Source organism: Phlebotomus papatasi, chromosome 2, assembly GCF_024763615.1.
Source record: "Phlebotomus papatasi isolate M1 chromosome 2, Ppap_2.1, whole genome shotgun sequence".
NCBI classification, from domain to species: domain Eukaryota; kingdom Metazoa; phylum Arthropoda; class Insecta; order Diptera; family Psychodidae; genus Phlebotomus; species Phlebotomus papatasi.
Window position 1 is genome coordinate 14,668,520 of NC_077223.1, and position 17,514 is coordinate 14,686,033.

The following is a 17,514-nucleotide window of genomic DNA, read 5'->3' on the forward strand; positions in this document are numbered from 1 at the left end:
GTGTCTGTTAAGACCAGGTGTCTTTGTCATTTTATGAATTTAGGTATAATTCGTGCGGCCAATTTAAATAGCACACTTTCATTTTCTCTGAAAATATTACTTGAAATTTACGTTTATTTTAAAATTCATTATATTTTTGTATTTTTATCATTTATGGGCATTAATGCCACAAATTTCGTAAAATAAAGTTATTAGAATTAAAAAAAAATCATATAAATAGAGCCTTCAGTGCAGATGTACGTACAGGCTTTACGTAAAAGAGTTTAGGATAACTAAGATTTTTTTTGTAAATTATATTCTTCAAGGAAGATAACCATCAATTCAATAATTTTTTATGATCAAACATACAAATCACGCAAAAACTCTAAAATATCGAGAAATAATTACGAATTCTAGAGAAGATTCTGCCATTGTTCTTATAGTAAAACTGAATTTATTTGCCGTCGGTCGTGCCAAAAATAAAGGAACAAATTGAACAAAATTTGAAAAAGTAACTGATGTGAGCATTACTGAAAGCCAATTATGTAAAAATACCCGGTTTAGAAGTGTTTCCAGACGTACAGAGCTAGTATTCAAACGAAACCGTACATATTGTTTGATTTTTGTTAAAGAACATATGCATAAGGACCTGTAATTCTGGAATAATATTCTTTGAACAGATATATTCCTGTTTTATATCACAGGATATGACATAATAAAATATTAGATGTCCCAAAAGTCGAGAATATTGTCCTTGATACATAACTAAGAACGTAAAACTTAGCGATGGTAATTTTATAGTATGGGGTTACATTTTACGAAGTGACGTATGGTCTGTAAATGGAATATCAGGCAATATAAACCAATTTATTGACAAGGACATCTTTGAACAAGACATGTACTTTAAAATCGAAAAGAATTTGCTTTTGGTTTTTAAGTTTTAACCAAGCTAATAATCCCAAACACACTGCCAAGAGCTTTAAAAAGTGGTTCAATCAGAACAAAATCGACCTTCTGGAGTGGCCAGGACGATATAGGGACCTCAATCCTGTTGAATTTCAAGGAAAAGATTGACCAGAACATAAATCTCTCGAATATGACTAATTTGGAATAGTTTTAAGCAGATATCCACACTACATGAAAATACAATCACATTAGATTTCCTTAATAATCCTTCGTTGTCAAGCGCTTATTTTTTCCAGAAGTTACTTAACTGAATATTAAATTATCCAAATTTAATTTTTAAATACAATTCGTAAGTTATTAATTGCAGTAGAAGCCAAAAACTATCAATTCCTATAGGGTGTGCTATTTATATTGTCTCCTTAATATGTACCATTTCAAGAATTTTTTTTACCGCACTAAATTTCTTGATAGAACTTTCAGGTTTTTTCTTCATATTCAAAATATATTTATATACAAGAACATTTACTATTATTAGTTTCATCATTTAAAAGCATAATTTTCCGAAAAATAAGGCATACATTACAGTGTCCGAAACTGTGCTATTTATCTTGTCGCCACTGTAGTTACTTAAATTTTGCGCGTTTACGGGGAGATGAGGAATCTTTGATTTAGGGCACTTTTGAGCTATTTGACAATGTAATTTAGCTTCGCAATTGGTTTGCGAAGCTCATTAATTTAGCTTTTAAATTAATTAATTTAATTATTTAATTAAATTTTTATTGTAATATTTTTAAATTAATTAATAATTTTAAAACTGGGAGAAAAAGCCTTATTTCAATAGTGTCCCACTTAACTCTATAGTTATTAGATTGAAAGTTACTAATTACAAGATACCGCGGATTCTTTGTTAAAAGTTTACCGTTCATTTTATTAGAATTCTTCATCAATAATGCTAGTCGAGTTACATTATTGTTAGGAAGTGAAAAAAAGGTCTAAATAGTTACAAGTTTCTTTAAAAACAAATCTTTCAGATGGTGTACTTCTTCGGTCAGTTGGTGTGCTCCTATTTGCTAGCCTTTATTGTTTCACTATCATTTGAGGCACCTGTCGTCACGATGCTTAAGATCCTATCACCCAGCCGAAAGAAGCGAATATAGGTGACCACCTAAGCTGTGTAGTTAGCATATCCTTTGTTATTTTGTAATCATCCTTACAAAGTGTAATGATATTTTATTTTTAAGACAATGTATTAAGGTAGAAATAGTGAATAAAGTGAATGAGTCCGTCCAATGAGGTTTCTTTGATGCTCAACGATGCGTTACCATGGTGAGTGGCAAGTGACAAATGACAACGTAGCTGATTAAAAAAGACTCGCAATCAGTGGTTTAATTTGCAAAGAAAGTGTGAGTGTGTAAATATGATTTTGTAAGTTCATTTGTGCAATTACTTTTCCTCGACTTTTCACACTTGCAATCCAACGTCTGGAACCTCAGGTAACAGTATCATTAGAGGCGTAGTAAATGTTGTATAATGTTGTTTGCACCTAAAGTGATATTTTGTAAGGAAAGGGGGGAATTATATATACCAAATTTACAACTTTTTTTTGGCGAATTAATAAATAAAATGTACTTAATTAATTTATATTGCACCCTAATTAGAGTTCAAGGAACATAGCTCCTTGGTGAATGGTTGCTTAATGCATGTATCTTGAAATCTTTTGAATTGCGCTTATTTTTCAGTACGGACAATAAAATCGATAGTTATAATGTAATGTAAGTTAACGTACAGTAGACTCTCGCTCAATCGGCTTTTTTTCAATTGGGCGGAAAATTTTGTTGACCATTTTCACGTTTGATTTTAAAGCAAATTTGTTCAAATTCGCTGTAGTTCCCCTTGTTTTATCATGATTCTTTTTAATTAAGCGCTTTTTGTGGAATTTACAATGATTTTGATGCCAAAATCTCTCGATATTTCGGATGACATTTTGCCCCATATGCCCGATTGAGAGAAAGTCTACTGTACAAAGCAACAAAAAACTTCTATTATTTTTGTAATTCATATCTGTAATTATTTAAATGAAACTCTAAATTCTAAAGACTTCTACACACTGCTGGGCCAAAATTTCGTAAAAAATGTTTGTTTTAAAGAAAACAGATTTCAGAATTTTAAAGAAAACAGTTTCAGATATCATTCAAAGTGGATACATCAATATTAAAAAAAAACACAATTGTTGACGAAAATTGCTTGTAATGTGTAGAGGTCATAAGGTAAAAAACAACTTTTAATTATGCAAAAAATAAATGAGCAGTAAAAGAGTAAAATTGTTAAGCAAACAAATTTAAATTTGATCTGCAAATAATTTTAAATAATCAGTGTAAAAGTATTCAAGTGCTCATTTATATTTTTTTGCTTACCAATTTTAATTTTTACAGACCACTTTTTAGTTTTTACTGCTCATTTTTAATTTTTTGCTGATCACTTTTTAATTCTTCATTGACCAAATTGAATATTTTTACTGTGCTGACCAATTTTTATTTTTTACTGATCGAGTTTTTTTGTTTATGACCACTGATCATTGTTTATTTCGATTGATCACTTTTTTTTATTAATCAAGTTTTATATTTCCTCGTTTACAATCATACCATTTTTATAAAGAAATTATTTTTATTAAAAAAAGGAAATTGGAGGAAAGCTTTCTGTGATTGGTTGTTCAATTCATTTATCATTTTGAAAATTTAACTCTTTCACATCCTCTGGGACTTTGTGTATACCAAAAAAATAAGGATACGGCAAAATAAGGATAAAAAGCTTATGAAAAGTTATACATTACATTAGCTTTTTAGGAAACTTAGCATCTTTTAGACATGAAATAAACTTTAAATTGAATTGAATACTCTGGGAAGAAACATTTTTTGACTATCTAGAAGAAAATTGATAAAAATCCGATTCTTGTGGATTAAAACATATAAGGATAGCTAAATCTAGAATATTTTTTGTAAGAGATTCATTAATTCCTGGGCGAAGATATTTTTGATCAAAAAATTCTGAAATTGGCTCGCTCACGATCCAGAACCACTTATTACAAATTCAAATGCCTACCTGCATGTATTTTTTTATTTTAGTCATATATTTCCGAATTAACATTCGTCTGTCGCTATCTTAGCTTTTATAACTATCCCTGTAAAGCAAAAAGATGAAATAGTTCTTTTATAGATTGTGTAAGCCAGCATGAATCATTTTGTATAAGATTTATTAAATTATTGAAATAATTCGATATTTCCTTCTAAATTACTATTTTATTGTGATAGACTGAAAAGTTTTTATAATTTTAAGAAAGGTTTTCCTTTAATCTTGGAAAATATAAGAATAAATGCTTCTTTTGTTTAAATGAAATATCCACTGGTTACCTCTAAATCAAATTAGGAGAGAGTGGGCAATTTCACATACCTGAAGTTTTTTTTTCAAAACTGGTCTGTCAAAGATTTATTAATTATTATATTTAAGCTAACTAAGTTTAGATCCTTCTACTTGGGTATTATTTGAAAATACATAGCATATTTCCCAGGTCAAGGCGGGACTCCTGTCTATTTTTTTTGTTCTTCAATTTATTTTCTAAGCGCACGTTTAGATCCGAGATTGAATCTTCTTCAGGGCATAAGAAATATGAGAGATCAAGGAAATAATTGCATACTAACATTCTGCTTTCAACACTTCTTCATTCATCACTAGAGGAAGTGTTGAAAGCGAAATTGTTAAAAAGTAGTGCTCTTTTTAGTCTTTGTTCTCTCAGATTTTTGATTCTTTGAAGAAGATCCCACTCAGGATTGAAACGTTGGCTTAGAAATTAAGCTAAAGAACAAAAAATAATACACTGAACTTCCGCCTTGACTTTCATTGAATTTCCAGACGGTCGAAAACCAAAACTGAATTTCCCATATAATATTATAATATAATTTCCCATATAATAATTGATTATCCAAAAATTTTATATTTTAGAAAGTAATGCATGCGTGAAACTGCCTCAAACAACGAAACGTTGATATTTTTTTGGAAATATTCTAAAATACTTGGTGTTAAAGGGAAGGGAGGAGTGGAAAAGTTAGATTGATGGCCTTATATTATAGGGCTTCAGATCTATGTCTTAACTTTTCAAGAGTTTTTATTGGTAAATTCTAATTTTAGATTGGATGCAGTATAACCCGACGAGGGTTACTTTCAATGACAAAATTTATCATCTTAGGATTTTTCTAGAAATACAACTTGCAAAATAATTAAATTTAATCATGAAATAGTTTGACAAAAAAATATAATTAAAAAAGTGTTTGTCACACCAAAAGTGTGAAGTAATTAAATAGAAGTGACAATCTTATCGCGAAATAATGGTTCGGAGTCTGAATACCGCAAAAGTTGAAAGCAAATTGTTTGGCCAGTTTGGGCACTAAGAATAAAATAATACGATAAGAGTGGAGCCTCCGAAAATAATAATCACAACATTGCCAAATTATAATCTATCGGGAGAAATTATAAAAGAGGTAAAAGAGGGGTGAGCTGGAAGGAATAGTCAGTCTACTCTCACCACTTTTGTACACATGATGCATGTACTAGAACGAGAAATAAAAACCTTTAGCTATACCAACGACTCCTTCATATTATGGTACATATACAGGAGTCGTTGTCTATACTCTCACCGAGAGTTTCAATGCCTAGTGATAGTGTCCCGAGTCCATTCAGTGAATTCATCACTACCCTACATGGATTATTAAGAGCAAATAATCTATTATAAATATTTTGAAAAGTCAATAAAATTGGTTACAATTTAAGAACATATGACATTCGGGAACTGGGCTTGGTCTGAAGACTGCTTTAGGGTCCCAACCCAACTCCCAACTTATGAGGGATAAAGACTCTAAGCCGATACCTCTTACCGTATGATCTCAGGAAACAGTTTAATTAATGCAGAAATTAACAGTATAACTGTTAAATATAATTTCTCAATAAGCAAAATATTTGGGAAAATTTTGACTTTGGAATTGTGTATTAAGCCTTTAACGATGAGACACTTTTTACTGACTGAAAATCAACAATAAAAATTAAACTGGGAAACATAATGAATGATAAGTCTTACATCTAACCTTGGAAAATCCAACAGAGTCTGATTCGGTGTATTTTGCGCCTCTATGGACGATAGGGACAAAAATAGTCCAAAAATTTAAGTAATTTTTCTGACAATACCAATAAATAATATTTTTCGCTTTAATAAAAAAATATTACGTATGAGTATTGTAATTTTTATTGCCAAAAGGGTTTTTTGCTTAAAAAACATTGGGAGTATAAAAAATAAATAAAATCAGTTATGAATTTGAGAAATTAAAAATTCGCCATTTTTGAGCTTAAATATTTACTACATAGCAAATAGATAGAGACTTGCAAAAAATATTCTAGATTCCTTTAATCTTCTACTTTACAATTAAGTAGGGGAAAGTGGTCTGCCTTTGAATGCGGCAGCCTTTGAATATTGTAATTTTTTCATTTTTCTTTAAAGCATAAATTCTTTTCTATTAACTATTAGATAGCTATTCATAATCCTCACAAGTCATAAAAAATGCAGACCCTAGCTCTTATTTTCTAGGTGCTAGGGCAAAAAAACCAAACTGAGCTCTAAACTGTAATTTTGATGTTCCACAATTTATGTGTTTTTTCATAATCAAAATAATTTTTCGAACAAATCTTCTATTGTGAGTCATAGAAGGTTATTCTTGGATGGTATTTTTCCAAATACATTTTGATTCAGATGAGACAATTTTTGTGGGTGATAAAAGTTTGCAAACATTGCTCTGCGGCAGCCTTTGAATCTTAATGTTGCGTGCCTTTGAATCCTCTTTTTCCATACATTGAAACATCTGACAGCTTCCTGTCCGGGAGCAGAATAGAACTCCTACTTTGGTCTGACGAATGTCATACAAATACTTATAACATGCTATCTTGCTCCGGCCAGGATGTTTCAAACTGATAATTGTCAACTTCAATGGTGTTTTATTACAAATTTTCAAGTGAAAATCAGTGCTTCAGAACAATGTAAAAAATGTTGTTGTATAATGACTTTTGACTACAGTGGGTGGTTTTATTGAGTGCATTAGGGTTCATGCTAATCAATTATGGGCCGTTTAATGTTACAGCCCTAATATTCTCAGTGAAAAATTAAGATTCAAAGGCTGCCCAACCACATTCAAAGGCAGACCATGCAGGCTGCCTTTGAATATATCGACATCACATTTTCAAGTTTCTCACCAGGAAAAACTGAGGACTTGCGAGTCCTGAATGGGGTAAGCACAGAAGCTTAATGAACAAGAGAATTTTTTGGTGTAGTGCAAAGTAAGACTCATGTTGTAGTTTACTCTGAAAAAAATCTCAAATTTTGAACATCATTTTTCGTTCAAAGGCAGACCACTTTCCCCTACATACATAAGAAAAAATAACTTTAGGTAGTCAGAAAAAAGTATTTTCTTTATAGGACACCGGTGTTCCAATCGTCCTTAAAGGGTTAAAGGCAACTGATAGACTGATTTTGGAAATTCTAAACCTTTGGGAACTCTAGTCATAACATCTAGTTTAAAGACCGTAAAGATGAAATCGTAATACCTTGCTGTACACTCTCTCAATTGATGCAAAATTTGTAAAAATTTCAATTCTAAAAAATTAAGTATTACCAAAGAGTATATTTTAAATTCAATAATAACTAACTTCCAATAAATTAATTCCTGAATCTTACGTTGATTAAAAACCTTTCTGACCTTCCAAAAAATTACTGTCCAATAAATTTAGTACATCAATTTTACCAAGTAAATTGCCTTATTTTTTAAGGGAAAGGCAAATATTTGAGACTTGAAAATTTTCAAGAAAATTTAATCTTCACTCACCTGGGATTTTTTTCTGCTGATGATCGTGTCTCAAACATCATCAACTTTAGTTATATGCCTCATTATCTTAGACTTCGAGAGTGAAAAAGCGCGGCAAACGAGCTTATTGAGCAGCAAGTGCTCTCAAGAGTGGAAGAAGTCATCCGATTACGGCCCTGATCTTCACCTTTCCTCTGTGCCTTCTTGTTCGCGATCACCTGTCTTGGAGAACGTCAATTGGAAGCGTGATGTTTGTCTACCTCAGTAAAAAGGTAAATTTTCTATTTTCATTTTCCATTAAATTTTGCTTAATTGGACAACATTTACTAGATTGCAATACCCAACAACACCCGGTTGAATTGCATCTCATGGAATAGAGATCAGGGATATGTAGCAGTGGGTGGAGATGATGGTCTGCTGAAGGTGCTGAAACTCGAGGCAGCGACTCAGGGTGGACAAGCACGCGGGGGTCTTGCTGCACCAAGTAATTTGTCCATGAATCAGACCTTGGATGGACACAAAGCTTCTGTCCAAGTGGTCTGCTGGAATGAATCTCAAAAGAAATTGACCTCATCGTCAGCTGATGGGGTCATAATGGTCTGGATGCTGTACAAGGGGTCTTGGTACGAGGAGATGACTAATGATCGTAAAAAGTCAACGGTCAAGGGGATGGCTTGGACGAAGGATGGCCAGAAAATTTGCATCGTTTACGAGGATGGAGCTATAATTGTGGGTTCTGTGGATGGCAATAGGATCTGGGGAAAAGAACTGAAAGGAACACCATTAACTGGTGTTCAGTGGAGTCCAGATGGACGCCTCTTGCTCTTCAGTGTTCGAAATGGAGAATTGCATCTCTATGATAATCAAGGAGCTTTTGTGATGCGCCTTCATATCCAGTGCGTGAATCTTGGACCCTCCAGAGCTATATCAATAGCTTCCTGTGTCTGGTATTCTGGAGAAGCACCTGTAAATATACCGGTTTTGGCTGTTCTCTATGAAAATGGGAAGATGCAATTGATGCGCAATGAGAATGATGACTGTAAGTTTAAAGATCTCATTAAATCCTAATGCAAATGACTATAAAAATTTTTTCAGTGCCCATTATAGTGGACACTCAAATGCAGGCTATCGCTTGCCAATGGAATCATGATGGATCAATCTTGGCCGTTTGTGGAATGAAATCTTCAATCTCTGACAAAGAATCAAATCAAGCCATGTTCTACTCAGCCTATGGAGTTGTAAGTTCTTTGCTGGAAATTTCAGGACATTCTTGAACTCAAATAAATTTGTAAAATTTTTCCAGCATCTCCGCACTCTTAAAATTCCTGGAAGAGAAGTGACGTCATTGGCATGGGAAGGAAGATCGCTTAGGATTGCTTTTGCCGTAGACTCCTTCATTTATTTCGCCAATATTCGACCAGATTACATGTGGTGCTCCTTCTCACGCACAGTGACCTTCCTTCAAGCGGAATCTGGCCGAGATGGAGCTACTTTCACATTCTGGGATACTCTTTCAAATCAGTCATTCAGTAAGAAAGTCGATCCACCTTTGAGTATTGCTGCTTCGGCGGATCATTGCGTGATTGCTGTTGAAGCACCTCAATTGAGCACCCGCGATACAAATGTATCAGTTGAAAACAATTTTGCTGAAAATTCAATGTTCCAGCTTCTTGTTTGCAACTCCATGAGTACTACGGTGGATTCCAGGTACGTCCATATTAATTTGCGAATTAGGGGGAAGTGGGGCACCTTTGAAAGTGGAGTACCTTTGAAATTGGGATTTTTCACCTATTTTTAAATAAAATTGAGCCTTATCATGCTATAATTTAGCTGCACAAACAGACTAAAAAGCTAAATTACATTATGATATGGCTCAGTTCTACTTAAATATAGGTGAAAAATCCCAATATCAAAAGTGCCCCACTTTCAAAGTTGCCCCACTTCCCCCTATTCTCATTTGTAATTCTCCTATTTTCATTTTAACATACCCGAAAATTATAGTCCTATTAGTTAGAGAGGTATAACTTTTTCCAACATCACAACTTTCTCTGACCACTGATGAGGGCGCTGTATTCTCATGTTAGATTTTTGAATTTTTGAAATGAAACTGCTCAAAATTCTATAATTGCATTTAAGTAGAGTTTTTCAACATTGTACCCTTGTAAACGGTAAAAAATTTCGGCACATATTTGTTCCAAAAATTAGCTCGCCCACGAACACCGAAAATTTTTAGAATAAATTTGTATCTTCTAGGACAGGAGAAACAAAAAGATACCCAATATTAGTAACGAATTTGTTCCAAAAAATACCTCGTCTAGTATAAAATCGTATCCCTTCCTCTCACACTCAGTCACCCGTAACCGAAGCGAGGAGGACGCCAAATCTGTGGCAATTTTCGTTCTACATGATTTCAGTTTTTTAATTCGAGATTGCTTTCCCCTCCTGCTGCCAGCACTCGCATATGATTTCGCCATGCACGCGTCTGTATAAAACACTCTCATGTTAATTTTTATTTGATGTTCCTTAAGAACTTTCGCCAACGAAATCCATCTCGACTGAAGTATAAGCCTTAACTGTAAGACGAAATCACTTACACGAATTTGTTCCCGACAATGGGAACAAAAAGATTCCCCATATGAGTAACAATTTCGTTCCAAAAATAACCTCGTCCACGGACACCGAAAATGTTTGGAACAAATATGTTACAGATGTAGGAATAATATTGTTATAAAGAAAATGTACCAATTTGCTCCTGACATTGGGAACAAAACAGCCGAGTGCAACAAATTATATTCCAACTTTAAGGAACAAATTTGTATAAAACGAAATCAACTCAAATTTGCAGACATTCCACCGTATCAAAACGGTTCCAAAAGAAAACTCTAACAAAATTGTAACTATATTTCGTAGCAAAACTGTAAAAAAAAACTTTTTGAAAACAAACAAATATCTTCTCTAGGTACAAATTGATTCCAAAAAAAATTGTTAGAAGGAAAACTTGTTCCAATATCTTGGTCAGTGTCCAAATTTTTTTACAGTGTAGTACCGTCACAATTTATCCCTCTCTATGATGTCTATGATCATTGCCTCCAGCCTCCAGGGCAAAGTAGAAGAGGATGGATTATCTTATTATCCCTGCCTTAGTCCATTACCTATCTCGAACCTTCGTGAAAAACTGCTATCCACTATAAGCATGGCATCTGTCTTTTCCAGAGTGGCCTGCGCCATTCAAATCGATTTCTTGAGGACATAAAAGACCTTAAAGTTCTTCATTATTTCCCATAGCTTATACTCCATTGATCGTATCAAAAGCTTGTTTAAAATCTACAAACTTTTCAAGACTTTGCAAAAAAGTTCGTGAAAGTTTGTAGTTTTTCCACAAACATTGTTCGTAACATGATCACTTGACGAGCATTTTTTGTTCTTTTACAAACATTTATTTGTACATTTTTGTTTGTCTGCAAAACTTTACAAACAACTGACAAAATTTTATGAACATTTTTCTGTGTGCGTGCATTTACGAACATTTACGAACAAATATTTGTAAAAGAACGAAAAATGTTTGTACAATGTTTATTAAATAAAAGTACAAAATTTTACAAACTTTTACGAACAAGCATTTCGTAAGTCCAAAGTATAAATTCACAAAAATTTACAAAAAAAAATTGCGATTTTTTCTGTGTGCCTTTCCTTTAAAAAATATTTGCATCTTTCGCTTTTAAGGTACATTGACCTCTTGCCCCATTTTGTGGCCATGAATAGCAGCCACGTGGTTGTAGCATCCAAAGAACAGTTCCTTCTCTGGCCATATCGAACTCCAAAGGGCGTTTCTGCCCTACCCAGTACCAAGGCACGCAAGGAACGTCGTTTCCATGTAGATGATACGCCTTCCGGTGTCCTTGATGTGATCAATGATCTTGGATACGAAGATCCTGTTACAAAGGCATCTGGAAATACCACCACTACAGATGCAATATGTTCCTTGGCAATGTCTGATAAGATTCTCCTGGTGGGCAGAGAAAGTGGCGCAATTCAGGAGTATAGTATTCCAAATGTGGCCCTCTTGCATCGATACAAAGCTCCTGGTCGGGCATATAAGATTGCCGTGAACAGCAATAGTACTCGAGTGGCAATAATTGACTGTACCGGAACTCTCACAACACTGGCTTTAGGTGGTCGAGAGACTCCTGGGGCACAAGTGGAGCGCAAAGATGTGTGGGCTATGAGTTGGGCCAGAGACAATCCCCAACTCTTGGCTATTATGGAGAAAACACGAATGTATGTCCTCCGTGGAGCTGATCCTGAGGAACCAATCTCATGCTCAGGCTACATCTGCAATTTTCAGGTAAATAACTCTCACTGGCCACTTTTCACTTTCAGTGGCTCGAACGATTCATTGCAGACAGTTTGTGGGACGCATGAGTTGAAACTGGGTAGACAATGTCTTTCAAAATTGTTTTATTTTGTTATTTTGGGCAACGCTTCGTGAATAATTCAAAGAAATTGAGTCACTGACATCGCAATTTTTGCTCGGAAATATCTAGCTCATGCTCATCCAAATCATATCTGGCAATCTTTCGCAAGACTATAAGGTTTCTCGCTTTATTGAGCATTGAACTCTTTTGATTTGACTCACAAATCACAATAGATTTTATCAAATGAAACCATTTCTTTTCACCAAATTAGGATCTAGAAATCACCGGAGTACTTTTAGATGATATTGTAAGTGGTAATGCAATCCCCAATAGTGCTGATCATCTCCTCCAGCTTCGGGTGAAATCCTTAAGAGATACAGAAGAGCTACTCAATCATGTGGGTATTGCTGAAGCTAAGCAATTTATCGAAGATAATCCCCATCCTAGACTATGGCGTCTTCTGGCTGAAGCCTGTCTCAAGAAGCTGGACCTTGAGACAGCCGAAGCAGCCTTTGTGAGATGCACTAACTACCCTGGATTGCAGCTAATTAAACGTCTGACAACTATTCAGAGTGAAAATCTGAGAAAAGCTGAAGTTGCAGCATTTTTTGGGGACTTTGATGAGGCTGAGAAACTCTATACAGATGCTGATCGGAGAGATTTAGCCATCACACTGCGACAGACACTGTGTGATTGGTTCAGAACAGTGCAACTGTACAGAATGGGTCCTGGAATTTCTGACCAACAGATGGAGCAGGCCTGGAGGGAGATTGGTCACCATTTTGCTAATCTGAGATCTTGGGAAAATGCTCGGGAATACTATGAAAAAGCCCATTATGTAGAGGGCTTGATGGAGGCTCTATATCAACTTGAGTTGTATGAAGACTTGGAAGCTTGCGTAAATCGACTTCCTGAAGGATCTCCGCTTCTTGGTCGCTTGGGTCACATGCTTTCCTCAGTGGGAATGTGCGATGCTGCTGTTGGTGCATTTTTGCGTCTGGGAGATGTTAAATCTGCAGTGAATTGCTGCGTGGCTTTGCGACAGTGGGGAGCTGCCGTAGAATTGGCTCAGAAGTACCGAATGCCTCAAATTGGAGCACTTTTGGCTAAGCATGCAGCTCAATTGCTCCAAGATGGACGACTACCAGAAGCTGTGGAGCTTCAACGAAAAGCCGGAAGGTATTTGGATGCAGCTAGGCTTCTAGTGAGTCTAGCAAGTGACGAAGTGGCACGGAAGGCTGATTGTCTCCTTATCAAAAAACTCTACGTACTTGCGGGTCTTTTGACTGAAGATCATTTGAGTGTCCAGTGCTCACTTACGGGTAACAGTCGCGCTACAGTCATGAGCCACCTGGCCCCAGAAGATGCTCTACTGATTGAAAAGATCTGGCAATTTGCAGAAGGGTAACTATCCTAAAATTAACCTTCCCTTGCAGAATCTTTTTCCGTTCCTAACTTTAAATTTTCGTTTAAAGATACCATTTCCTCTTACTGGCTAAACGTCAACTAAAATCCGGATTGATTAAATCTGCTGTTCTAACGTCCCTCCGACTACGCGATTACGACAATATCTTAGATCCCGAGGAGATATACAGTCTCCTAGCCCTGGCAAGTTGTGCCGATAGATCGTTTTCCATTGCAAGTCGAGCTTTTATTAAACTTGAAGCCCTGGATCTGCCAGAGACTAAAAGGGCAGATTTTGAAGAACTTGCAGTTGAAATTTTCTCGCGAAATGAACCGAAGGATTCTCAATCAGACAAAACGACCTGTTTCACGTGTGAAGCACTTGTTGCGGACACATGCACATCCTGCCCACATTGTGGCACGCGGTTTCCGGCATGTGTGGCCTCAGGAAAGGCTCTAGTGAATCCCACGGAAGCCTGGTTGTGCTCTGTATGTCATCATCTAGCCAGTCCAGGCGATATCGCCACGAGACGATCCTGTCCATTGTGTCATGGTATCATCGGAGCTACATCTTCGGGGGCGAGAGACAGTACGGATCTCTAAATTTTGCTTAATTTCCTAACATCTCAAAAACTTCAAAGATTACTTTAACTGTGTTATCACACTTGTACATTAGAATTTTAATATGATTCACATTAATTGTCGCTGGTGAGAGTCCAAATGTGTAATTTTTTATGTTTGAATCATTTTATATTCAAAATTTGATCTATTTGTTGATAAAAAGTTAGACTTGGCCCGCAAAATTTGATATAAATTGATTTATAGCATTAATGCGAAAAATTTAATGCAATTTTCTCTTTAATTTTTTAATGTGAAAAATATTTATGCTTTAGGTAAATTTAAACTTATTTTTGCAGGCCAAGTCCACTTCTTTATCAATAAATAGAAAAACCCCAAATATTAAGTGACTCAAAGACACAAATAACATATTTGAACGCTCCCAAGCGTCAATTAATGTGAATCACATTAAAATTTTAATGTGCAAGTGTGATAACGCCGTAAAACTGCGAATTTTTAGTAATTGTAGGATATGAAAAGTGGCTAGATCTCAAAGAAAATGACCAATACGAAAAGAACCACTATTATACTTAGACATGTAAAAAGAATCATAAAATGTTCTTATTAAATGTTTTAAATTTTAAATAAATAAAACATAGCATACGTGTTTGAACTTTTTAAATCCTACCGGGTTGAGAGTATTATAAGACCTCGTATTAACTCTTTCACGTCATTAGGATCATATATGATCAGGGGAAAGAAAGCTTTTTTTTGACTATTTACATTAATTGAAATCTAGCGGTTTGTGCACGACATCATAATAGAAGGATGTAAAATTCTTGGCTAATTTTCTCAAGACTCCAGATATTCAGGAAAAGAAAATATTTGAGATAAAAAATCACGAATTTCGAACTTTGTGAAATGACTTTTCTTTTTCAATTTTTTTTTATATTCATTTATTTTTTTCAGCAAAAAGTTCTTTAGAAACACAAAATAGAATATCCAAAGATTGTATATTGCATATTTTGATATAATAAACTACTCTCAATTTTCCAGAAAAGCGTGTAGAATTTTCCAGGTCATATATGACCCTATTGTCGGCAAGGGAAAAGTTTATGAAAGTGTTTTCGTGCCAAAACTGCACTTGGGACAATTGGGACATTGTTTTTCTTTGTGAAATCCAGGAGGAAAATATCTTGCTCCTGGACATTTCATCTTATATCTGATGAATTATAACATATTTTGCAATATTTTAGAGTATTCTGCAAGCGTCCAATATTGTGCAATTGCATTGTGTGTGAATAAATATGTGGATAAGTTCATTTTTGCCAAATACCACTCAAAATATTGTGACAGAGACTGTTCAAAGGGATTACCAGGAAGATTCCTTGAACACCAGGAGTACAGTGTTCATCAAGACAATCCAGTTTGCCATGGTTTTGGCCAAATTAATAACTTCAAGCAAAAAAAAAACTCTTAAAAAGCCCGTGATATAGATTTTGAAAATGGTATGTACACTTCCCTTGAGGACAACAGGGTCATATATGACTCGCAGTTTTTCCGAGTTTTCACGCAATGGAATTTTTTTTCCTCACAGCAATATTATATTTGATTATAAAGAATTAGGAAAAACTCAATTTTACATGAATTCACTTGCTGAATAAATGTGTGACGCGAAAGAGTTAAAGCGTTTGTTACTTGTTAATAAATTGGTGTCTGGCGTAATATTCCATGAAGGAACTAGGCCTTCCCGCAAGCGATACGTCTGATATGCAGATTATTCTCAATAATAATAATTTATCAAAGGACACTCACAAATGTTTTGAATCTCTGTCCCACGTGAAAATTGATGGTTGGTTCAATAGTTTTCAAAAACGAGAATTTCAACAAGAATATAGCTTAAATAATCTTAAATAAACTTACCTCTAGCTGCCCTAAACCTCCTAAATGATCAGAATAACACAGATTTCAAATCCTAAGCAGTCTTCTCGGACATTTCTAAACAAGCAATCGCAAAGATTTTTCAAAATTTTTGACCAATTGTCTTTAATATTCCATCCTAAGAACCTTGACAGACCTGAAGATTAGTCAAGAGACGATTTAGCGTAATTGTATTTGAAAGAATAGTTAAACTGCTGTTACATTATTTTCACTAATCCGTGTCTCGGCTTAAGTCGTACGTCTGTCAAGGACCTAAGTAAATATTTTCACAAAAAATCGCATGTAATAAAATTAGAGCAAACTAGTGCTGGAAACCGTAAGGTTTATCCATATAGCTTAAATTCTTCATTTTTTTATTTAACAAGAAGCGGTTCAGCTTCACAAGAATTGGTGCAGCTGCAAACCTTTAGTGTGGAGACCGTTCAAAACCAAAAAAGACTATACAGCGTGAGAAGCATTTCCTGCTAAACCGTTTCCTGCTAAAAACGCTGAAACCACGGTGGAATATACATGGTATGCGAGACTATTAGGAAACTTATAGATTCTTAAATCTTTCAAAAATTTTAACTGCTGAACTTCGACTTATGAATGGACAATTGAACTCAACGCAGGATATTCGGTTTAATACCTATTCTGGGAATCTTAGGAGCGCAATAGGCAAGACCGTCGTCTCTTGGCCGGAGAGATCTTTGATTCGACTCTCACAGTTGTGAGTTCGATGAAGTGTTCGAAGTCTGAATGTCTTTCCCTATAGCATTCAACACTCGCACATAGCGCTGACTAGTCAAGAACCTTCAATTCCTTCTCATAAAACCATTAAAAACGTGTGCTTTTTTGTAAAATCATATCTTCAAGGGACCCAAACGGTTAGAGAAAGAAACTTGGGATCTTCGGAGGACCTTTTCCCCCACAAGTCGACTCTGAGACCATTAACATGCCTCTCATTTCCACTCCATCGCTCCAAAACCATTTTTGGGGTTATACGAAAACGCGTCCTGTTATTTCTTTCATTTTTGAATGCTTTTAGAGATTACCTAGGCGGATATTCATCCATATACAAAAATACCTTTGAATAATTCCCGATAATAATTTTTTATGGTTGGAGAGAGTTTTCTCGACCGAATAGTACCATTTTTGAGCTCGTTGAAAAGGTCTTGGGATTCTGGACAAGCCTGAACCGATTCCAATGAGTTATGAATCGGTAATGAACCGGTTCATAACCGATAATTAATTTTTATCCGAAATTCAATTCAACTCTTAATCCTTTAAGGACGAATAGGACACCGCGGTGTCCCAAAAATAAAAACTAATTTTTCGGACTTAGATTTAGAGGACAAAATAACTTTCTATAGTCAAAAAAATGTTTTTTTTGTTTTTGGGACACCGGTGTCCCACTCGTCCTTAAAGGGTTAAGG

The 17,514-nt window shown here is 35.0% G+C and overlaps 3 protein-coding genes across 3 annotated transcripts in view; 2 read left to right on the plus strand and 1 right to left on the minus strand.

Annotated features, from left to right (window-relative positions):
- Positions 1–2,175, plus strand: part of LOC129802681 (N-acetylneuraminate 9-O-acetyltransferase) — a 49,155-nt gene extending 46,980 nt beyond the window's left edge. The window contains exon 9 of the mRNA XM_055848685.1: positions 1,917–2,175. Coding sequence (XP_055704660.1) covers positions 1,917–2,042 — 126 coding nt within the window. The 3' untranslated portion in view covers positions 2,043–2,175. The remainder of the gene's footprint in view (positions 1–1,916) is intronic.
- Positions 1–11,717, minus strand: part of LOC129802702 (parathymosin-like) — a 265,721-nt gene extending 254,004 nt beyond the window's left edge. Inside the window, exon 1 of the mRNA XM_055848721.1 lies at positions 11,714–11,717. The gene's annotated coding sequence lies outside the window, so the exon portion shown is untranslated. The remainder of the gene's footprint in view (positions 1–11,713) is intronic.
- Positions 7,891–14,821, plus strand: LOC129802678 (WD repeat-containing protein 35). The gene is made up of 8 exons (XM_055848679.1): positions 7,891–8,053; positions 8,112–8,820; positions 8,877–9,019; positions 9,085–9,488; positions 11,505–12,126; positions 12,468–13,600; positions 13,672–14,189; positions 14,679–14,821. Exons 1-8 carry the CDS (start codon positions 8,030–8,032, stop codon positions 14,750–14,752), a joined length of 3,627 nt encoding a protein of 1,208 aa, XP_055704654.1. The 5' UTR covers positions 7,891–8,029; the 3' UTR covers positions 14,753–14,821.
- The last annotated feature ends 2,693 nt before the right edge of the window (positions 14,822–17,514 follow it).

Bases quoted from the DNA above. Each gene is read 5' to 3' on its own strand.
- LOC129802678 (XM_055848679.1), top strand. From the start codon at position 8,030: ATGTTTGTCTACCTCAGTAAAAAG. The intron at 9,489-11,504 runs GTACGTCCATAT...TTCGCTTTTAAG, and splicing joins AGTACTACGGTGGATTCCAG to GTACATTGACCTCTTGCCCC. The intron at 12,127-12,467 runs GTAAATAACTCT...TCACCAAATTAG, and splicing joins GCTACATCTGCAATTTTCAG to GATCTAGAAATCACCGGAGT.